We start from the raw sequence: 24,748 nt of genomic DNA on the forward strand, positions 1-24,748 counted from the left end.
GAATGCGGAATTCCTTTGTGACGTTGACGCTCGCAGGACATTATGATGTTCTACAGGGGTGAGAGTTCCACACCCTCATGGTTGCTCACTCACAGTCATAAATGTTTTTTTAATATATATATATATATCATAGAGTAAAAAGAAAAAGTATGACTCATTACTTTGCTTGTGAGGACATCCCCAAATGAAGTTTTTTTTCAGATTTAGCTCATTTCTGGAGACAATTTTGTGCCCAAAGTGTAGCTAATCTGACAGACACAATCCCCTACACACAGACTGGGTGGTCACAGCTCATTGTGACACCACTGTGTTCTGAATTACATATGCTTCCTGTGACGTACATATGCTTCCTGTGGTGGTAAAAAACGTATCTTACATGTCACATTTACACTGATTACACGCCTTGAACATACCTGGAACAACAATGTGTACAGGCCCCAAGGATATTGCTTAAAGGAATAGTTCTCACAAAAATGAACATTTACTTAAAAACCCTCAGGCCATCTGAGATGTAGATGAGTTGTTGTTTCTTCATTCAGATTTGGAGAAATGTAGCACTAAATCACTTGATCACCAATGGGTCCTCTGCAGTGAATGGGTGCCGTCAGAATGAGAGTCCACAAGTAATCCACATGACTCCAGTCCATCGATTAACATTATGCAAAGCAAAAGGATGAGTGTTTGTAATAAACAAAGCCATCATTAAGATATTTTAACCATTGCTTCGCTAAAATATGAGTCCTCTATCCAGAACATTGCTTTCTTTAGTGATACAGCACTGTTTACAAATGAAAATGGTCCAAAACCGTTCTGAATTTTGATGTGAGAGGACATCAGGGTTGGATTCTTTTTTCACTGGAAAACGCATTATCAAATGCCTTGATTGATTTGTTTCTTACTAGCATGGAGCTTTAGGCTTCACAAGACATTAATTGGATGGTATTCATGTGGATTACTGTGATGTTTTTATCAGCTGTTGGGACTCTCATTCTGACAGCACCCATTCACTGCAGAGGATCCATTGGTGAACAAGTGATGAAATGCAATATTTCTCAAAATCCGTTCTGATGAAGACACAAACTCAACTGCACCTTGGAGGCCTGAGAGAGTAAGCATATTTTCAGTAAATTTTGATTTTTGGGTGAACTATTCCTTTAAATTCACGGGGTCCAGGAATAAATTTTAATAAGTGGGCCATCTGAGTCCAATAATATAGTGCAGTGATCATCAACCATGAAATCAAGTTTGTAAACTAATGTTTCAAATGTTTGCGTGAGTTGTTTTACAGTCAGTAATCAGGCACTAATATGGACAAAACATGTATATACATATATGTATATGCACATATAAACATTAATGTGTGCTTATGTGTAGCTATGGAATACAAACTTAAAAACTGAAAGAGTAAGTTGAAGAAATGTTGAATAACAGGTAATGGAAAAGGTATATTCAATTCTATAAATGCTATTTTTATTTAATGATTAGTCTATTGTAATTATCATTATTTTAAGATTACAAAATAATAATAATAATAATAATTTATGAGAAGTTAAATAATTGGAATCCAAATAATTGGATGTGTTTAAAAAGACAAGATATGACACCATCTGCTGGTGGTTTTACAGATGACAACACCGTTATGGAGAGAAAACGTGTGCAATATAGACAGACAGTCAAAGCAGTTGTACACAATGAATTGTTTTATTATAAAAGTATCACAATAAAACCAGTTCCAAAGCACACATTTGTCCCTCTGTACAACACTGCTTCACAGGGTACAGACATAAATACCAATTTACAGCTAAAAAAAATTATAGTGCCTGTCAAACCTTTATTTTGGGGTTTCAGGTGATTTTGTTGCTTTTTAAACATTATACACCATAGTATGGAAATATTATGCCAGCTAAACACATTTTGGTGACACGAGTCCCTAAGTCAGTTTAAAGGTCAAAGGCCATGTTTAGAAAAAAAAAAAAAAAGAAGAACATAACTGATCTTAGATCAGCATATTACCGGAGTGATATTTTGTTTTATACAGCCTGAGTTTACACACAGCAGAAGGGAATGAGATTCAATGTATGTAACTACAAATGTTTCATGAAGGGCATTTGAGGCATCTGGCTATTACAATGCTCATACAAATACTTCCTGTAAAGCTCCTCAAAGTCACATACACAAACAAACAAACACACACACACACACACACACACACACACACAGTCCATCAAAATCTAGTCAAACACTCTCCAATCACTGCCCAGGACTGACCTCCCTATTCTTTTATAACAGAATATATATATATATATATATATATATATATATATATATATATCAAAAATGTGAAAGAGAGTATATTCTCTCAAAGCTTATTTATTTTTGAAACCCATGATCAAAATATAGGAGTTACAGGTAGCACCACTAAATGCAAAAGAAATCCAATTGCCACCCCAAATAATGCTGTACATCACAGCACAAGTACACACAAGAGTTGAATAGGTCTTTTTGGAGTTTTTTTTTTTTTTTATGAAGAGAATCGTTTTTTTTCCATCATTCAACAGACGTATTGGTTGAGAGGGTCATAATAATCCAGAAGACCTCCTCTTATGCTCTTCCTCTTCCTATACATCATTGCATTTTGCGCTACAGATGAAAACCCTTTGTAACCAAATGGCTACAGGAGGAAGTCTGCACATTATTTAAACTGAAGGTGCTGTTCTTAAACCGGATTGTTTGTTAAAATATAATAACAAAAAGGACACAAATAGTTGAGGCCAGACTAATCAAACCAGTTTCTTAATATAACTATAGATGTTACAGATGGGCTCTGGACTTCATCTGCTCCCTCAGCTTTAGCACAACAGAAAATAGATATTTGGAAATTAAAAAAAATGGCAAGAAAATTTAGCTCCTATACAATGACAAAATAAAATGTTCAAATAAGTGCTTTTTGGTATTATTTCTATTAAAAGTAAAAAATAAAAAATAAAATAAAATTGTAAAATAATCCCTGTGGCCAGAAAATTTAAAGTGTTAATCCATCCCAAAATGAAAATTTTGTCATTAATCTTTTACCCCCATGTCGTTCATGTCGGAGACTGTTGTCTTTGCTTACAAAAAGAGTTCCCATCACTTCATATAACCCAGATTGCATGTATGATGGCAGAGTATTCTGACAATGACTTTTCATACCTTTTCTGGACCTTGACACTGTTATTAACTTGTCAGTCTATGGGAGAGTCTCAAGCCTCCAGGTTTTCATCCCAAATATCTTAAATGATATTCCGAAGACCAACAGAGCTTTTACGGGTTTGGAACGACATATGAATTAAGTGGTTAATGACAACATTTTCATTTTAGGGTGGACTATCCCTTTAAAGACTCAAAGTTCCCTCATTTGCATTGTGGGTGGAGCATCCACACTGGACGGTGACCAATCAAAGAGTTTGGAGGCGTATCCTGAGGTTGAGTGGTGCTGTAGTGAGGAGGGAGAAGCTGTTTTATAGGGTCAGGCCTCAGTTTGTGCGATTGTGTTTGGAGTCGGCAAGACTGAGGTTGGGGCTCTAGAAAGAGGTCTCCACCCCACTGTCACATATCCCACTCTCTTCCTGATGGGGGCCCAGTGTCAATCCCTGAATGGGCTTACAGAGCCCTGGACCTGGGAAATCGTTTGTTTTGAGGAAAAGAAAGGTGATTATTAATATGACTATAAAAAAAAAATTCAAATCTTTTGCCAAATATTTTTTTACAGGGAATTATTATGCATGTTTTTATGAAAATAACAATTCTATGAATAGAATTCATGTAAAACACATGCATATTCTCTATATACTATATGATTTAATTACACTGGGTTCTAAGCGTTCGAAACCACTGAAGAAAATACTAAATAAAACAAATAAGTCATCCACTTGACAAACTGAATGGATAAAATAAATGAAATAAAATAACAGTTTGAGTAATTGGTCCTTATTTTGATTTATTAACAGCAATACTCAGAAACTTAAATATTTCTGATCCTTCTTACCACATAAAATTTCCTAAAACGTTTTGTTTCCAGGTTTAAAATAGATTTTGAATCCCAAATTTGATCACTTTTGGATCCCACTGTATTTATTGAACATTGATGCGTTTTTAGCATACTGCTGTTACAGACGCTTATTAATCTCTAAAACTATGTCAACCCTTCAAATCAGACAGCAAGGTGGAAATACTTGCTCCAGAGACAAAACCCAGAAGTGCCATATCTGGCTTTCACTTCTGTTCCTGGGAATCCCCCTCTCTAGAGTCTGCTTCCCCCTGAAACATGGCCATCTCTGCAGAGACTATATGTGAACACTACCGCAGTGTGTTGGGTCACCCTGAGACCGAGGGGAACTCCCTCAGAATGCAGTGGCTATGATGTTTTGCTGACATCATGCTTGAGTTCATATGAGGTAATGTCAGGGAGAACCACAATGTGATACAATTGTTAAGGAGAGGGGGGCAGGTGACTGAGACAGACAGTGATTTAATCTGGGGATTTTACAAACCATAATATGGAGAAAGAAAAAAAAAAACCTTCTCAACAGAACAGTACAGAATAAATTCTCACTCATACTGCAAAATACCACAGTGATGATGTGCTGTTGGAAAAAGATCAAAAATGCTACACCGATGAGTAAAAAACATATTTTGAGAAGATGGATTATTGATGTTTATGTTCTGGCAAACAGAGCAAAGGAAATATTAAAAACTGTCATCTAACATTTATGGTTGTGCTTTTAGAAATTAAAGCATTATGCCATTCAAGACCATGGGTTACTGTGGTTTTACCATAGCTGAATCTTTTATCAAATATAAATGGTTTTAGAAAATAGTGAAAACAGAAATGTGACTCACAATATGAACACAGTTAAACGTAGTCACATGTATTAATCAAATAATAAAAAACTATTCCACTGCCAGGTTTATTAGCCTGTCATTTGACACTGAAGACTGGAGTAATGGCTGCTGAAAATATGGCTTTGCCAACACAGGAATAAAACAGATTTGGGAATACAGTAAAACAGAAAACTTATTTTATTGCAATAATATTTTTCAATTTTGAGTTTTTTATCAATTGCAGCCTTGGTGAACATAATTAAACTGATGTTGTCACAGGATTGTGTAAATGTCGCAACTATTCTGAACTCCTCTTATCTAATCTGAAATAACATTCAAATGTTTTTTTTTTAAAGCCATTTAACTACTTACTCCTTTACTGACACATCCTGAGGAACTCCCAGTGCACTTACTACAGGGAAAGTCCCTGAGACCAGCCTGTGGTTATGCATACCAGGGAACAATAGTAGTTTTTCATGGACCACTCCTTTTGAGGGGCTAGAACCAACACTTTTGACTGATGTTCACCCACCCAGGCCACATTACCAAGAAACGCTGAGTCAATATTACCTGTGAGCTGAGGCGTGGTGTGAACCGCTTCAGGCTCCTTGCACATGGCCTGGAGTAAACTGACAGCACTGCTGTTCCCAACATGCTTCAGTCCCTCAACCAGCTCACGCACCGTTCCTCCAGACACCTGCAGAGGGGACAGATCAGCAGCAGCTGAAACCAGAGCAACTACAGAATGCACAAAACAACATAAATGTTCAGCCTACTGATATAGCCAATGTTAGAGCAATTCATTTCTTTAAATGTTGTTCTGAGAGATATCAGATGATAGGACTTAGCTAGGTCCACTAATTCTGAATATTTAAAAATCAATAATAAATATAATATAATAAAAATGATATATGATACAGAACTTTTTCAGTTCCAAAAGTTGTATTGAAAATTTAACATAAAAATGTATTTCTGTTTACAGGCCCACATCACAATCAATTCAGATAAGTGACCTCATAATTAGTTATATATAGTGAATAACAACTAAGAACTGGAGCTTCTGTAATATGCCAGTTAATTAGATTAGATTAATCATATTAAGTGAAGACATCTTTATCTTTTTATACTCTGCTGTTCATTTTAGATACAGGTCAACATTATTTGTAGTGAAAAAGGAAGTAAATGAGTTGACCTCATAGCTGTCCAGCAGCTTTCCAGCAGGGCAGGAGCTGAGTCTGAAGGCACTGGCCAGGATGCCCAGTCCCAGAGCATGAGCCAGACTCTCCCAGCCTCCCGTCGGTCCTTCCAGGGCCTGGCACAGCTCCTGCTTTGTGTCAGAGCTCAAGCTCTTCATGTCACCTGCCAACACAAGCCAAACAATATTTAAATGTACACGAACACAAAACCGTTCTTAACATACATATATTTCCTGTTTTTTTTTTTTTTTTTGTGAAAGTGGAAGCCCTGAACAATACAAAAAAAAAAAAAATCTGAAGCATAAATGTTAACACAGAGTCAACAACACTACCATTCAAAAGGTCTGGGTCGGTAAGTCTTTATGTTAAGTTTTTAAATATTTTTTAAATATCAAAGTCTCTTATGCTAATCAAGTCTGCATTTATTTGATCAAAAAACTGTAACAATTAAACATTATTATGATTTAAATAACTGATCTCTATTTTACTATATATTAAGATATAATTTTATTTATTTATATTTATTTGTTGCCAAAGCTGAATTTTCAGGAGTCATCACTCCAGTCTTCAGTGTCAAATTATCATTCTAATATGATGATTTGATGCTCAAGAAACATATTTTTTTAATTACAATTTTTTTTTTTTTAAATCATTTGTGTAGCTTACTATTTTTTGGAAACTGATGGTTTAGATTTTTTAGGATTCTTCAATGAATAGAAAGTTTAAAACAACGCATTAAGTTGAAAAGGAAATCTTTTGTAACCTTATAGTCTTTACTGTCATTTTGATCAATTCAATGTGTTCTAACTGATGTATTTTTATGTCTTTCCATTAATAAATACATACATACATTCATGCATACATATCTGACTCCAAACATTTGAATGGTAGTTCGTATTCATCTCAGTGTTCATACCTTGTGGTGGAACAACAGTGGTGGTGAGCTGATACTCTTCTCCATTAAGAATATCATACACCTGAAAACATGCAATACATTACATAAAGAACCAATAACAACATTACATAATACAAAAATTATCCAAAGATTTGACCCTCTATCTCACCTCTGGGGAGGTTGCCAAGTTCATAGGGGTTGTCCCAGGAATAAAGCCTTCATCTTCCTCCTCCTCCTCACATGTACCACACAACTCATCTTCTTTGAAGAACAGTGGTTCAAAGTTTTCTTTATGAGGATCTGCTCCTAAAAGCAAAGTACACAACACTAACTGGTAACCTCATGTCGAAATAATTTAATATACTAAATTCTGCCAGACATATTTGCAGAACACTGATGACAGCAGAACAGGATGTTACAGACAGTTATTTGTAGATATGTCATGTTATTTTTCAGCACGGCAACGCTCACTAGTGACTCCTGTAATAAAAAACACACTTCCTCACCTGCAGCCATCAGGAGCGCGCACAGTTTGGTTGAGTCACGTCCCGCAGCAATGTGCAGAGGAGTCGAACCATTGTAAGTGATGCTGTCTACATATGCATTACCCTGCATAGACAAAGTGTCACCTTTATTTATAAAGCACTTTATAAAATACAGATTGTGTCAAAGCAGCTTTACAGTGTCAAACAGGAACATAGTTTGCCAATAACGCAAGAGGACAAAAACAATCAGTCAATTTTTCAGTTAAGGTCAGTTCATTCATTAAGAGATAATTACGACTACTAACAAATTATTTCAGTTTTTCTAAAGAAATTCATGCTTTTATTTAGCAAGGACGCATTAAACTGATCAACAGTGATAGTAAAGACATAATGTTACAAAAATGTTTCATTTCAAATCATAGGAATTTCTATGCATCAAAAAATACTGAAAAAAATTGATCACGTTTCCCAAAAAAACAATTAAGCAGCACAGCAGTTTTCTAAACTGATAATACGAATAAATGTTTCCTGAGCAAATCAGCATATTAGAATGATTTCTAAATGGTCTTGTGACACTGAAGACTGAAGTAATGATGCTAAAAATTCAGCTTTGCGTTACGGGAATAAATTACATTTTAAAATATATTAAAATAGAAAACAGTTATTTTAAACTGTAATAAATATTCCACAATATTACAGTTTTTTTTGATCTCATAAATGCAGCCTTGGTGAGCATAAAAGACTTGGGTAAAAAAGTCATGCAAGATTAAACGATGATAATAATTATGCATTGATTAACATTATAGGTGGGCTTCATGGGGGAAAATGCAAAGGTTAAGAGTATGTAGAGCAAAACTTAACAATATCAGGCATTTGTAGTTTTACTAAATCAACACCCTTCAAACCCATCACTGTACCTCCAGCAGAAGGCAGCCGGCGAGGGAAAGGTTTCCCAGCTCTGTGGCCAGATGAAGTGCTGTGCGGCCACATGTGATCTCCTGGATGTCCACATCTGCCCCGCCATCCAGCAGGGCTCGCACGCTACTCAAACTGTTTGCCTGTACAGCCAGGTGAAGCGGACAGAGACCTGAACACACACGCGCATAAACACATCTGAGCATAAAGGCTGACTGCTTCAAATTCAGCTTTAATGGATCTGACAGCCAGTCTGAAATACCTGCTGTGTTGGGGATGCTGGTTAATTGCTCCACTGATTTGTACTTTAGCAGCAATCGCAGCATGCTACCCTCTTTCTGCTGAGCCGCCAGGTGAAGTGCCGTGTTTCCATTGCGATCTGTGAGCGTGACATCCACCTCGGCCTCCAACAAGGCCTCGACCGCCTCTTTTTGCAGTGTCAACACTGCTAGGTGCAAAGGAGTCTGCAACAGATGTATCAGAGGATTTTACTGGCCACAGAGCTTTAGGGAAGTTCACAAGCTTTGGTTGCAGTGAAAAACAGATTCAATTCTAAAAGTATAGCACAGAATACCTGGTACAGATCATTCCTAATGTTGAGTATGTCCTCTCCAGGGAGAGCCGAGATGACTTGTGCTAGATTTCGCACGGCATCTGTCTGACTATGGATCACTCCCAGATGTAAACTCCTAAAAGTCAGATCCAAAACAGAACATAAATAAAGATTTGATCTTTGGGAAACAAAGACGAAACATCTGGAGTCATACATTCACGTTGACGTGTTTTGGCGAAAAGCGGGAAGTTAATGGAAATAGGACTTCTAGGGAAATACGAAGTTGGTTTTTCCTGACTTACGTGTCTCCGTTCTCGTCTTGAGTGGTCATGAGGGGGCGCTGTGGAGCCAGAAGCATTCTAGCATCACCGCTAACTGCGTAATGAAAGAGAGCTTGAGCCTGTCTTCCAGCTAGCTCAGCCAAATGCGGCTCTAACACACAGCCTTAAAAAGAGCAGACACACAAACACACAAATTAACACCTAAGTATCTAACAACCAGTACGAAGCTTAGTCTTGTTTGACCAGTGCTAGAGAACTTCACACAAGCTTATTTGAGCATCTGAAGGTTTAGCTTCAAACTAAATCTAACCTGTGGTGTTTAACTCCAGATTTTCTGTAGGCTCTGTGTCCTCACTTGTCACTCCCAAATCAACAGGATCAGGATGGGCACAGATTCGCACCACCCCACCTGCTGCCGGATCATTATCGGTATCACCATCACTGTCTTCATCACTGTCTTCCACTGGTTCTTGATATGCTAGAAGAGAAATCAAAACTGAGAAACTGGATAAAAAAATGTTACCTGATCATTCAAATCTGTGTTTGTACTGCCGCTGACACAGAGAGAGCAGTTACCATGTTTGGTCAAGAAACATCTTCACAAACTGTCTTCAACTACTCAGTATTATTTCTGTCTTAAAGTCATTCATATTATCACAGAAACACTGGGGTAAAGTTTATAGTTCAGATATAAACCCTGATCTCAATGGTAGCGATCAAAATAGAGCAAATTCCGTTTTTTTACGGTTACTGCGCTTCAAATAACGTTTGTGTCGATTACATTTTTTCACATTGAAAAGTGACTTAAAAATGTATGTGTCATTGAATGAATTGTTCATTCAAGAGAATCGTTAAAAAATGCTGATTCATCCGGTAGAGAAACAAGTGAAGTAGGTTAATGAAGTTTTTGTTGAATCACTGGTTCGAACAATGTTTTCATAATTTTAATGTAAAAATGTATGTATCTATACACTAGTCAAAAGTTTTATGTTTTAAGATTTTATGTTTTTTAAATAATTCTCTTCTACTCACCAAGTCTGCATTTATTTGATCTGGAGTACAGCAAAAACAGTAACATTTTGAAATATTTTTTACAATAAAACAAAATATGCAATGCTCTCTATTTGAATATATTTTAAAATGTAATTTATTCCTGTGATTTCAAAGCTGAATTTTTTTGTGTGACATTATCCTTTTCTGTATTAAAATAAATGATGTAAAAAAATATATTATTATTATTATTATGTTGAAAACAGCTGAGTAGATTTTTTTTCAGGTTTCTGAAAAGAAGAACAGCCTTTATCTGAAATAGAAATTGTATATAATGTTATAAAAGCTTATTTCAGATAAATGCTGATTATTGCTGTATAAATGCTAAATGCTGTATTTTGGATCAATTAAATGTTGGCTTGGTGAGCAGAAGAGAATTCTTAAAAAAAAAACTTTGTCAAGGTTAGATTAGATTTGATTGTAATATATTGAAGTAAACGTAGGCATCCCGTATTCGGGAAGGTGTGATAGTTAAAGGGTTAAACTGTATTAGTTATCAAATAAATGAAGCATTGGTGAGAATAAGTGACTTCTTTCACCCCACACTTTTGAATGTATGTAATTGTACAGTCAAAACTGCTGTAATGGCAGGAGTTTGATTGACAGCTTGGACACCCACCATGCTTGATGGTGGTCCCGCCTCCTCCCATGCCTGAGGAGAAGTTATATCCAGTCCCGCAATTGTTATAGGTTTGAAATCCCTGGAAGTAATGTCCTAGAAAACGAAAGAATGTATTTAGCTAACATCACTAACCTTTCATGCATGCTGAGAATTTCAGGCTTCTAATAATAAAGCTGATATATGATATATGAAGTGTAATGGCTTATTCATATACCTCCTCCTCCTCCACTGGGACTGCCCCCTGCTGTAGACCCACCCCCTCCTCCTCTAAACATGCCCCCAGCTCCGCCTCCTGCACCACTGTAGTCCTGAAAGTTTGGCAGTGTCTTCTGTCTCTTTCTTTGGACTTCTTCTTTGTCTTAAAATGGTTTAGAAACAGTATATCAATAACAAAGTAAACATATAGTATATGGACAGATACTGGAACCTTTTTTATTTAACTGTGCAGTAAAAATGTAAAAAAAAAAAAGATTTAATATTTTTTATATTAATATTTAATATAATATACAAACACGCGAGAGCGTTTAACCTTTAGAGAGTTGGTTAAAGACTATACCTATAATCTGTGGATGGTAGGTGAAAGGCTTGGGTTCACTCGTTTCATTGTCTGACTTCCTTTTCAGCTGCACAAACACAGAGATGGGCTTCTGGAGGTTCTGGTCCCGATATTTAGGCGTCTTGAAGACGATGGCAAACTAAAAGTTGGAATTGTAGCGTGTGGATTATTCATTCCGCCAGAACATTAATGTTAATAATAACAATAACACCATAGAATCACATTCATCTAAAGGCAAGATGTAACAGTGAACACGGCAGACAAGTTCCTGTGCTGACCTGTCTGTGGACATCGGTGGGGGAGAAATCCCCGTAGGCCTCCCAGGTTACACCTGACTCATCTTCTTCATAAAACCGCACCTGGATATCATCTGTCACAGCAACAAAAACAAACAATGACATCACATACAGTATGAGGAAGACAAGAAAATTAAATTAATGTGAACCGACGGGGAAAGAAAGAGGAAATGATTGTCGCCGCACACAAAGTACAACTTGAATATCTGTCGTCAGCATGCAGCGCGTCGTTACTTCTGCAAAGCCATGATTTACCACGGTTCAAACCTCATTTTATGGTGCAACTGATATGCACATTATGGACACATGATCTAAAACATATCCAATCTAGGTATCAGATGGAAATAGCATGGTATTTTCATATATACCATGATCATTTAACACTGCATTTACATATTATTAGGGCTTGGTATGGCCGCTATATGATTCACACAGCAAAACTTGTCATTTCAAATGTTGCAACTGATCAAAATGAGTGTTTCAGAGGATTTAGTGCGTAGTATGGTGAAGGTTGAGGATTTTGTATTTTAGGATCATCTATTTATCTTACATGACTTGTCCATGAAGATCCAGTTTTCATCGCGAGCAAGGGTAGGAGGAAACAATATGAGAGAAGAGAAATGGATGAAAAACGGATGTATAGGTGAACGTTCCTTTGCCCTGTAATTTGCATATGACCAGGGGAATTCCGTACAGATGGAAATTTGCAGTGAAAACTTCCTTCAAGAGTGGCAATGCATGTCAAAAGAACAAGGTGGCGTGTCACCTGTAGGTTAAAGGCTAAACTTCATTCAGAAAAATGTATCGTTTTCACTTCACGTCACCCACTCATAGGAACGCCCACCTGAACGCCAGTTATTTTTACACAGTTTGCATTAAGCAGTCATGCAGTAAAATGCAGATATTAAAAGGTGAAATTCAGTAAACATCTTTTTTATGATGTATATTTTGCACAGGCAAAGCATATCACAGGCACCAGAATATAAACACAATGTGCAACATTAATATAGTGATTACTGAATTTGATCGTTTAATATCAAATATCTTTTACATATACAGGCACTTTAAGTGTTTTTACAATGTTTTGTTTCACTGTTTAATGATATTGCCAGGGGTGCTTTATATTTACTTTTTTTTTTTTTTTTTTTGAGAGATGATCAAAATATTTGTGGCTGTGAAACAGACAGAAAACTGATAGGCTTGTGCTGCGGTTCTATGGATGTCTTCGAGCCGGTGGGTCATGTGACCGAAAGCTATCCATTGATTGGCTTGTTTAAATTTTCCTGATCCCCAAGTCATCCACATCTACACCATTATACCTTTTTCTCCTGAAGTCTAAAACAGTCACTATTTAGTTTCAAAAGACCATTCTCCACAGTCTCTTTTTGACCCTTGGCAAAGCGCTCTTTAAAAATTCAGTTCCCTTCGGCGACTCAATTTGGTAATGCCCCTGGGCAGCTTTTTCCAGTCCCGAAGGTACCGCTCTTATCTGCTTCAATGCTAAGAGACTGAAATCTCTGAAACCGTATGTCAATATTATATTTAAATAACATATTTCAAATCAGAAATACAATTGGACAATAATAGGGTCATAACCTCTCTAGCTGAAATCATGCAAATGAATAGCCTTTTTCAAGCTTTGTCCAGCTTTGACCCCAAACATCTGAAATGTAGTTCATATGCAAATTATCTTTATGATTTACTAAACTCTTAAAGGTTAATATGTAACCACAACCAAGTTGCTGAATAGGAATTGGTCACGTATCTCTGCTGTGGATGTTAGAGTTTGTCTATATAGTAAATCAACCCCTTTATTTCGAAGCAGCAAGGAAAAATCCTTTTCTTAATTTATGTCCTTAATTCTGTTCAGCAATAGCAGACAGGCAGAGCATGCCGATATTGCTTTCTGACCTTTCTGGACTTTGTCACACAGCAGATAGACCTCCTCTCCTCCAGTCACACAGCCAGCGGTCCGATCCATCCGCACTATCTTCAGATTGGAGGCATTTGGGGCCTCTGAAATGCCACAAGAGTCAAAGATATTAGAAAGGAAACACCTCTTTCTGCTTTTCATTTTTGTGGAGATTTCTCATTTTCCCTTTCTGTTCTCTAGCAGTCTCGTTTTACAAACATGAAGTCTGACTGTGCTGAGAAGAGAGGCAGAAATGGAGACAGATTATTAGAAAAGGGAGGGGAAATCGAAAGTGTAGGCCTAGTTTCAGAGAGGAAGCAATACTGACAGTTCTCTGTCAGAGAGTGAGAGTACGAGAAATGGAATAGGAAAATGAGAACAAGAACGAGATCAAGAGTGAGACTTAAAAATATATCAGTAATAGCCCCAAACTCAAAATCATGCTAAAAACTATCATTTCTAATGACTATGAATGAGAGTTATCTAACTATGACTAAACTCATTAAATAAACCCATTTCGTTTCTTAAAATAAAATCTATTTGACTTCAGATGGTTGTCAATGTAACATTTCCCTTTTTCAGTCAGTTTAACTTGATGTAATAAAAAAACTGAAATTAAATTAATAAGACCTATATACAAAAATGACAGAAAATAGACAAAATTATTAATAGATTATATATATATATATATATATATATATATATATATATATATATATATATATATATATATATATATATATATATATATATATATATATATATATATATATATATATATATATATATATATATATATATATAATAGACAAAAACTACCTAAAACTAAAATACAAATGCAATAAATATAACAACAACAACAATGATAAAAACTATATTAGTATCTCAATGATACTAAAATAACACTGCTATGAATGCTTTTGATGGAGATGGTCAGTGTCAAGGAGGATGATACTCACTGCTGTCAAAGATGGGGTCTGAAATGACTGGTTCCAGTCTGCGGGAGAACCCTCCATCACTGTCGGGCAGGAAGGCTGTGAACATGAGCCGCACCACGCTCAGATCCATCTCCTTTGACTGATGAATAGATGCGCTGCTAATCAGGTTCCTCTCAGTATCTAAAATACATGAACACATATGCTGAGCTTCTTAAATTTTATTTTACATTACATTACATTACTTTCTCAGAATCAATAATCGGTTACACTTTATTTTAAGGTGTCCTTGTTACAGTGTAATTACACATTTAAGGTCTGAGTATTATTAATGAACTACATGCACTTACTATGTCATTATGGGTAGGATTAGGGTTTGGCTTACTTGCATGCAATATGCATAATTCATTTTTATAATAATAGTGAGTACATGTAACAAGGACTCCTTAAAATATAGTGTTACCCAATAATCTCTTAAACCTTTCTGTTGATAAAAGCATTCTTAGATCATCAGTAGAATTTTATCCATAGTGACATACAGTAAAAAAAAATTATACAGCCAGTGCCCCTGGAGCAAACTGTCTTGGTACAAAGTGAAAACCGACTGCTCCTTGTAGAGTTTGAACCTACAACCTTTCTGTTACTATCCCAGACTTTCAACCTTTAAGCTACATTGACCATAAGCAGTATCATTTTTATTTTACACTTACCAAGGCTGCATTTATTCAATCAAATATACTGTAAAAAGGAATGGTAATATGGTGAAACACTAGTTTTAACAATTTAAAATAACCTTTATTTCTTTCATTTGATTTTTCTATTTATAATACATTTAAAAATGTAATTTATTCCAGCTGAATTTTCAGTCTTTAGTGTCACATGATCCTTAAAAAACAGTTGCATTGCTTCGTATTTTTTGAACACCGTGATACATTTTTTAAATTATTCTTAATAGAAATTTTGAACAGCATTCATTTAAAACAGGAATATTTTGTCTGAGTTACTACACATATGTTTACTGCATTTTTGTTTAATAAAAAGTATTAATTTATTTTAAAAAGAACAAATCTTACTGACGCCAAAGCTCTGAATGGTAGTGTATATGAAAAAGTGCAAATAAATGTTATTTTTAGTATTTAGAATCTTTGTGGTGAGGCAGGAAAAAATGTTGGCAGGGCAAGTAAATATCTTAACTACCACCCTGATGGGGCCAGAAGAAAAATGGATGAATATCTTGAATATGTCAAGAGACAGAGTGACATAATCTGTCAGGAAGGGTTCAGGCTTTCACAAACACACCTGTGAGCTCTCTGGGCATGCGAACCTCTCCTTGTAGGGCATCAATGTCAGGATGGATGGATATGCCGTAGTTAAATCCCATCCTGTAGGCCTCGATCATCCTCTCTTCCAAAACTTTGCTTACGTTCTTTTTTGTCACGTGCAAAATGCCCAAGTTAGGAAAACTGTGAAACATTCGCAAGTGAACATTAATAAGGGCCCTCGCTATCATCACTGCATGGACCAAGAGTGCTGTAGCTCAGAAAAAGCCATTCTGAATAAATGGATGTTGAGGGACAAATTCAGACCTGATGCTTGAATCTTTTGACTGCAAGTCGGCAATGCAGATTCCTTTATCGCACTGTTTGCCCACCAGGCTGTGAGCATGAAGATGGATCTCTGCGGAGTGTGTCACCAGCTGAACTACCACTCGAGCGGCACCCTGGTAGTTACAGATCTGTTGTCCAACAAACACAGAATAAAAACAAAAAAAAGTGGCTCATATTTAATCAGACTTTCATCTGCTGAATATAAATATATACACAAAAATCATAGTGAAGTACTTGCGAAGCGGTTCTACACATACTTAAGTCTAAAAGGCAAATGAGAAGACATTAATAGCAAAGGAATGTCACAGGTATGCTAATCTCATTTTGGTGGGGGAAATCCCAGCATTCACAGGGAAAGTGGGCAGACCGTTTGTGGACTTTTCCACAGCCTAATTTGGCCATCCTTATCAACAACAACCTCAACGCACGAAAGAGTTCAAATAAACAAAAAGTGCACAGTGGACTGAATTACAAATAAATCCCAAACAATGATAAAAGGTTTAAAAGCATCTCTTCTTGACTCATAGGCCAAGGTGTGTGGTTTGACTGCTTCTATAGGCCAAGTTCAAATATGGCTCATAAGACACTTTCTCTGGGACGAAATGACTCATGCACAAAGCAATATCAGCCCCCAGAAAAAAATACCCAGCGGATATCAAAGAATATGAGCATGAGCCCCTCTAGAAGAATCGTTTGATGATATCATGAAAGCAGTGATGCATGAAAACATACATGTGCATCCATACGTGATGATTATCAGATCTCAGATCTGGCCGAGAGGCAAACACCGCTGAAGACAGCTGGCTGAACAGTTGAAGAGCATCTGAGCTCATTTCCCCTTGCCAAGAGTAATGATATAAAAATGAATCAACCCGGAAATGCATACCGTAAACCTGAATTAGAGCAGTAAACTAAATGCCCTTATAGTAGACCACAATAAAATACATGAAAAAGACGGAATCCAAGCGCTTCTGTTCAAATAACCAAAACTGACTGCTTCAAAACAATAGACTGCATTACTGATCTAGATACAGTATAGGTTGTGTTTGCAGTGGTGAATTCAAATACATTGGTGAGAAGTTTGAACAACTTTTTTTTTTTTATAATAGCACCACTAGCAATGGAAATTCATGACATTTCATGAAGCTTCCTCTTCCTCCACATTCAAATTCAAATCAAGTTCGTTTGGATTGAAGGGGAAAGACGAATTTAGGGAAGCACTTTAGATAACGTTTAATTCATGTTTATTTGATGTTAATTAAAAATAAACATTTATTAACATTTCATGTTTGTGAATTTATGTTTGTTTACACAGTTTAATGCTGCTCAAAGGGGGCATACACATACTTACACAACAATTGCAGAATGCAGAAAGTTTACACTATACTGTATATAAATTATTACACTTTTTTTTTTTGTAATAGATTCGTAATCGAAATAGTTTAATTGTTGTGGGGCATTTTTAGCTCCTTTACCTTAAATTATAGGAGCATTTTCACCCCAAGCCCCCACTAATTTCCGACCCTGGACTTGAACTGACATTAGTTAAAAAATGAACTGTTGTATTTGCATTAACTAACATTAACAAAGGTTAATAAATACTGTAACAAATGTATTGCTCATTGTTAGTTAATGTAATTTAATGCATTAACTAATGATAATAACTAATGGGACCTTGTTGTACTTTTTGACATCTATGACCAGAAACAATAAGTAACAATAAAATCTGTACACAGAATTGGTTTTCAGCACAGAAATTAATACATTTTAATATAATATCATCTGATAAAATGCAACATTTACTTTGACCCATGGCCCTCAATCAAGTTTCATTTTTGTCCTTTTGTACGTTATATTAAGAAGTTACTGTATTAAACATTAGAGGAAACTCTGATGAAAACATAAGATCAAGTAATTAGCACCTCAGTAAAGCCCACACTACGCGGAGGTGTATGTGCAATGTACACACACGCACACACACATTTCTTCAATGTGTGTTTCTGTGTGCTGCATGTCAGAGTGTTTCTAGGCGAGAGGGGACGAGCTGCTTCACACTTCGTTTCTCATCTCTGACACATAACATAGAACCAGTCTTCCAAGTATTAACCCCAGTGACACTCTGAGGAAATTCCTAAACGGACTGCCATCACGAAGAAGAACATGGTAATAGAGAACAGAGTCCTACTTTCAACTCTCTCCTTTCTTCCCTTGTTTTGCTTCACTCACTTTCTCAACCTTCAGCCACCGTGATCCTGAAATAAGTGAGCTGGCACTGAATGGCAGTTGTAAGAGACAGCAGTTACTATTTTTAACTGAGTGCTCCAGCAAATATTGCATCATTTGGATTATTGCATCATAAATATTGCATCATTTGGATCATTTGGAGAAAGATCTGCCATATCAGACAGCCCTCTCTCTCTCTTTAGAGCTCAAAACCATGCAGACCTGAAGGGAATACAGTACTTGTGCTTGCAAGCTGGCAGAAACAGTTTTGTTATTTACTAACTCTTCTCTCTGCTCTTTTTCCATACAAAAAACATACAAAACAAAAAATATTCTCAAGCCATACAAGCTTTGTATGAGAAATAGGTTAAACTGTATGTGATTATCATTCAAATGAACTGATTTTTATAGAAAATGTTTAGTCCCGTAATGGCAAAGCTGAATTTTCAGCATCATTACTCCAGTCTTCAGTGTCACGTGATCCTTCAGAAATCATACTAATTTGCTAATTTTGTGCACAAGAAATATTTCTTATTTTTAAATCAATTTAATGCACACTTGCTGATTCAAAATTAGTGATAAAAAAATAAAATAAATAAATAAATAAATAAATAAATAAATAAATATATATATATATATATAAATATATATATATATATATATATATATATATATATATATATATATATATATATATATATATATATATATATATATATATATATATATATATATATATATATATATATATAGCGTTAAGTCAAAGAGAGATTTTCAAGTTTTTTTTTTTACATTTCTTTGAGAAGATAAAGTAAAATAAAATAAAAAATAACTTTTTGATTATCACTTGGAAACGGAAACAGCTTTAAATATGTTTATGCACTCGATCTAAACCCCATTTCCCAAAGAGAAGCGAACTGTTAGAGAAGGGTTTGTTTATATCCGGGCATCAGCAGAGATCTATCAGGTAGGACCTACCTTCACTTGTGGATAAGACTTCCTGTTCTTCTCACTGGAGGCCCCTGGGAGTCCTCCGTGGGAGGGGCCCTCACATCCATACCGGAACCTGAAGCCCCTCTGGAGATGACAATGTCAGACTGAATATTTTGCAATAATGAGTTCGCTATTGTCACTGCCTGTTGCCAGAGTTACCAGTCTCTTCTGAGCCTCTGTGCCAATACAGTGTGTTTAGCTTAACACATTCGGAAAATCACTTGCAAAAGCATGAGAACATTTCAGTGGTGATGCTTTTTTGACCAGTTCAAATCATTTAACAAGAGCATGTGCAAAAATATTGTATGCGTCACCTGTTTTGGTTGTTCGACAATTCGCAGATAAGGTCCATCGACTGCAAAAGAGATGAAAAAACCTTTAATTGAACTGTAAAATGAAATTCCCTCACCAGTTATTCTGTTAACCTTCCACTCTGCAGTCACACCCAAGTATCTTTCACACTTCCACATCTTTATACTTGCTAGATCATGATTTGTTTTGAAACAGAAAACCGGCGCCGTTTAGTTAATTGTGAATGTCCCTTCAAGTCTTAATAAAAGTTTATCCTTAGCATCATTTAAGCAAAGATTGATATGGAATGTTTGAATACAACATAATTGAATGCAACAACTGAAATATCTGTTCTTCACACAAAGCAAAAAAAAAAAAAGGCAATCAAAAGGCAAAAGGGCAGAGTAAACATTGTGTTGAATATCTCTTTTTGTATTTTATGCCAAAAAGGAACTCATATGCTTACAATGTCAATGTCCCGCTGCAATTCAAACAGAAACAGAAGCAAATATGACTAGCTGAAGTGATTTAATTCAACCAGGTGTAGGAAAATCAGAAGGAGTTGAACTGCAGACTTTCGGGCCATCAAGCATATCAGAGCTTTTGCTGAGAGGCGGGTGTTCTGCAGATATTTTAGGGCCAGAGCTCTTGCTGCACCACGTGTTTCCACAGAAGTGCAAGCGTGTTCCTCTTCCTGTGCACTACAAGGACTGAGACCACATCCTTGGTGAAGCGCAGCTAAATCAGCTACTAAACCTGCAGAATTTAAACTCACACAGCCCAGCTCGAATGTGTCCACTTCTCCCAGTACACTGACTTTATGAAATGGTCTAGATCTATGAGTGTTTATGATATTACAGGGACAGGTTCTTTATTTGGCTGGATTAGATCTAGTTGTATTTCCACCATTCCTCACCTGTTCTTTGCTTGATGAGGCGTCTCAAGTCTAATAATGTCAAAACCACAGGTTGCACTGAACTCAAAATAGCTATACATTATTCAATTGTCAGATTGAGTACACTGTATCACTAGTATTTCCACATTGTGCTGCTACATGCTTGAATAGAGTTGAACTCTCTTCTAAAATTTTGTCTAACCGGTTTGACCAATATATCGCTCATGTCACCTCTAAATACCAGCGCTCACCTAAAATAAATGATGCTAGTAAATGATGCTTTCGTCCTGCTAATGTGAGCGTCCCGCCAAGACAACCCCATGTAGTAGACACCTAAATGAACAATTCACCCAAAAATGGCCAAGATGTAGATTCATTTTTCTTTATTAGAACAGTTTTGAAGAAATTCAGCATTACGTCACTTGCTCACCGATGGATGCTCTGCAGTGAATGGGTGCCGTCAGAATTAACAAGAGTCCATACAGCTGATAAAAACATCACAGTGATCCACATGACTCCATGACATGAATAATTAATGTCTTGGGATATGAAGTGAAAAGCTGCGTGTTTGCAATAAACAAATCCATCATTAAGAAGTTGACAACGTGAAATTGTACCTTCTGTCTAAAATACAAGTCCTCTATCCATAATACTGCTTTCTCCAGTGAAAAAATAAATAAAAAAATACAACCAAATTTGAATCAGGAGAGAAATATGAGAGTACTGCTGGTGGAGAAATCTGCTGGTGGATATTGATGTAAAAGGACAACAGGGGAACTGGAGAAAGTGTTATTATGCACTGACATTTTAAAGTTGAAAAACTTTTAAGTTAAAACACCTTAATGATGGATTCATTTGTTCAAACACACAGCTTTTCACTTCACAAGACGTTAACTGGTGGTCTGGGGTTGAGTGGATTACTTGTGGATTATTGTGATGCATTAATCAGATGTTTTCCCTATTATTATAATAACACCCATTAATTGCATAAGATCAGTTTGTGAGCAAATTATGTAATGCTGAATTTATAATTTCTCCAACCTAGCACTTTCATTAGCATTTTTCTAAATATCTTCTGTTTTACAGATGAAAGAATGCCATGCATTTATTATTGTAATTATAATTTTTTCGGGTGAGCTATCCCTTTAAGAGTGCCCTTTAGATAGCCTTTCAGTCAAAGCAGAGATGCATTTTCAATCAAAACTGCACAGGTTTACAGTTATACTGTGCTCCAGCAGATCAAGCACAGGTGTTGAATGGTGGCAGGCCCAAAACAGGCACTTATCTCAGAGAGGTTTCTCATGCAACCACATGGTGGTGAAAAGCTGTTCATGGTTTTCAGTCGAGTCTCTGTAATCCAACGAGGAAGTGAAAAAAGTGGGGAAAAATAGATTGTAGCGCAATCCTACGCAATATACTAATTACTGTGTATAAAATCACTGGACCAAGGAATGACATGTTTCTGGGATTTTGTGTCTGCACTTCACTAGAAAGGTTTATTGGATTTTGACCTCTTACTAAATGTTATTGCAGGGTGACTGTTTTCTTGAGAAAAGAATAAAACAAGAAGTAAAAAGGGAACCGCATCCATTCTGCAAAGTTCGCCAAGTTATCTCTTTCCCAAGACCTTGATTGAACGACAAATCTGAAAACTCTAAGGAGACTCTTACCTGTCCTCATAACATTATTGTTGTGGATGCCCGGGAACGTTGTCGGGTCCATGGTCATCCACATTGTATCGTCATGGAAAGGGGCAATATGTTCCATGTACTTCAGAGAGAATATAAACAAAAACAACCAGACACACATGCACAAGAACAGGTTATACTATTATTCCAACATATTCAGATAACGTACGTGTCATGTAAACATATTTATCACATTAAAAGCCATAATTTTAGAACGATTGAAAATACAACAGAAATCACACATGCTGGTTTCTATGCATGCTTTAGAGAATGTAGATGTTTTTCAAACTAAAGGCTTTAGCATATAGACATCACAAAAAGATTTGCATGCAATGACTATTTTGAAAACTGTTTTTTTTTTTTTTTAAACAGCTCCATGACTTTGTGTCATAAACGGAGGGTTTGAATTTACTGCTACAGGTGTGAGATGCATCACTGTAGAATGTGCAGACAGACAGGCAGTAATATGACCTTAAATGTGAATACAAAACTGTACAAACTACAGTGTTTAGCTTAATTTGGCGCTGTGTTATGGGTTAAATAGCAAACCACAGAAGGCAGGAAAAAGGAAAACCTCCTCAGCTTTCTAAGAGACACTTCCTGTGTGATGCTGTGGTATTTACACAAATTAATATGTCCTGTTTCAAATTTAATCATTTACTATCAGGCTTTTATGCCTTCAAAGGCGTACATCTGTTACAAACAACACACAAAAAAAGAGCTCTGAGGTCTGGGTTTATCTTGTGAAGATAATTACAAGGCACGAGCTTCATGCTATCCATCTGCTATCAGCTATCATGAAAATAAATATTTTCATAAATAAATTAGCAGGTATCAACAGAAGCTTAAAGTCAGCATGAAATTAAAACTGAACCAATTCACTTTCTGGTCTTACAATTGGGGCCAAAGACAAAATACTCAGAAATATGTAAGACTGCTGATGTTAATTGAGTTCGAAGAAAGAAAATCTCTTCCTTACCACTCCTGGGTAAGGATCCTCTCCAGCCATGATTCCTGCGACGAAAAGTAAAACATTAATTCACATTTCATAGTTGTATTCTTAGTCACACAGTGTATGATACACAGTTTCATATGCCTATGAAAGGGAAGTTAAAAGCTAATTCTTTATTGGTTACACAAACAGTAGAAATGTTTGTTTTTGAACGAATCTTTTAGTTCAAATACAACAGAACCTGTTATTACACTGGATGCGGCGCGACACTACAAATCTCCAACAGTAAACTGATGCCTCCTTCTATAACATACTGACACAAAGTACAAATGATTTTTCAAGGGTTTGTCACATATAGTGTTGACCAGCCTTTATGGCTAGCATAAGTTGAGTAGAAGTATAAGCAGGGTAGGCTACTTAAATATTTAATAGCCAAATTGACTGGTGAGGGGGAAAAAAAATGCTATTTCAAAGGCTGGCTATGAGTCAAGAGGAAGGCCAAAGCATTTAACGTGTAAAAATAAATTATATGGTTATAGGCAAAACTGCTACTAGGCTACTGTTGTGTTTATGTAAAAATCTTGCACGGTTGTTTTCAAAAAGGATAAGAACATCTGTTGTGAACTGTAGGGAATGGGTTAAAAAAAAAACTTCGCAATTGTCTCGCCTCCTGCTGGTGTTGCTGTTACCTGCAGAACGGAACCAGTGAGCAAATCATCTGTGGGCTTTTTATCTATGTGATAGATGTCCGCTAATCTAAAACAAACTACATGCATCAGTTCGCGTTTGAAACACCAGAAAAGTGCTGTTCGAACAGAACTTGTGTTCGAATCAACCCCGGATGTTCGAACCGAACGCGCCTTGAAGCCCTTTACTGTACTACTGTATTGATACATTTTGACACACAGCCAGCATAATAACACATTTTAGCCACTCCACTAAAATTCCAGCACATTAATGTGCATCACGAGGTGATCGTACTCACCCAAACCAGTTTATCAAAAGTCCTTGATAGCTGAAATGTGAATTTGGCCTCTAAGGCAGAAGTAGGAAGTTCAGCAACACTTGATACAAAGTATCACAACAACCTTTAGATGGCAACATGGGCACCCAAAGACATCAAGCATGGCTGGATCTATGAGGCTGCTTACCTTTCCTGATTGATATCCGATGCTCAGAATCAACATCAAACAGCTGAGGTCTGGGATTCAGGATCAAGTTTTCTTATTCGTTACAGCTTATTTCTTCATTTTGCGCTGAAGCTAGGTTAACTACTGTAGGCTGATAGAAAGTCAGTTCAAGGCAGGTTCCTTATTCAGGGTGACTGTTGCGTCTGGTAGACATGGATATGCAGAAGGCCCACTGAGGTTAAAAGGCAGATCGATAGATGGATCAATCGATTTGAATCGCCTGTCGCGAATGGTCAGAGTAAATCATGTCGAGATCTACGCGATCGTTTGAATAGTAGCTCGACTTCCTTACTGGAAATTCCCTGTGACGTAACTTTGGGGGGAGACATGTCTTGCTTTCAAAAACGTCCTCT

At 36.4% G+C, this 24,748-nt stretch overlaps 1 protein-coding gene across 3 annotated transcripts; it reads right to left on the reverse strand.

Annotated features, from left to right (window-relative positions):
* Nucleotides 1-2,508: 2,508 nt before the first annotated feature.
* On the reverse strand, nt 2,509-24,711 carry LOC113057632 (nuclear factor NF-kappa-B p105 subunit-like). Of its 3 annotated transcripts, none has more exons than XM_026225071.1 (24): nt 24,357-24,710; nt 23,233-23,267; nt 22,236-22,335; nt 19,694-19,734; nt 19,365-19,463; nt 16,143-16,291; nt 15,856-16,019; nt 14,581-14,739; nt 13,621-13,725; nt 11,692-11,783; nt 11,414-11,552; nt 11,072-11,215; nt 10,855-10,950; nt 9,496-9,663; nt 9,207-9,348; nt 8,926-9,040; nt 8,614-8,815; nt 8,354-8,523; nt 7,458-7,560; nt 7,121-7,257; nt 6,973-7,033; nt 6,053-6,219; nt 5,431-5,557; nt 2,509-3,655 (listed from the first exon to the last, which is right to left on the reverse strand). In XM_026225071.1, the coding sequence occupies exons 2-24, from the start codon at nt 23,260-23,262 to the stop codon at nt 3,561-3,563; spliced, it is 2,805 nt and encodes a 934-aa protein (XP_026080856.1). In that variant the 5' UTR covers nt 23,263-23,267; nt 24,357-24,710; the 3' UTR covers nt 2,509-3,560. The 3 variants fall into 3 exon arrangements, with proteins under 3 accessions (XP_026080856.1, XP_026080857.1, XP_026080858.1); XM_026225072.1 differs by lacking the exon at nt 24,357-24,710 and adding an exon at nt 24,191-24,301; XM_026225073.1 differs by lacking the exons at nt 2,509-3,655; nt 5,431-5,557; nt 6,053-6,219; ... (4 more) ...; nt 8,614-8,815; nt 8,926-9,040 and having other exon boundaries at nt 9,203-9,348; nt 24,357-24,711.
* Between the last annotated feature and the right edge of the window lie 37 nt (nt 24,712-24,748).

Source organism: Carassius auratus, chromosome 39, assembly GCF_003368295.1.
Source record: "Carassius auratus strain Wakin chromosome 39, ASM336829v1, whole genome shotgun sequence".
Classification (NCBI taxonomy): domain Eukaryota; kingdom Metazoa; phylum Chordata; class Actinopteri; order Cypriniformes; family Cyprinidae; genus Carassius; species Carassius auratus.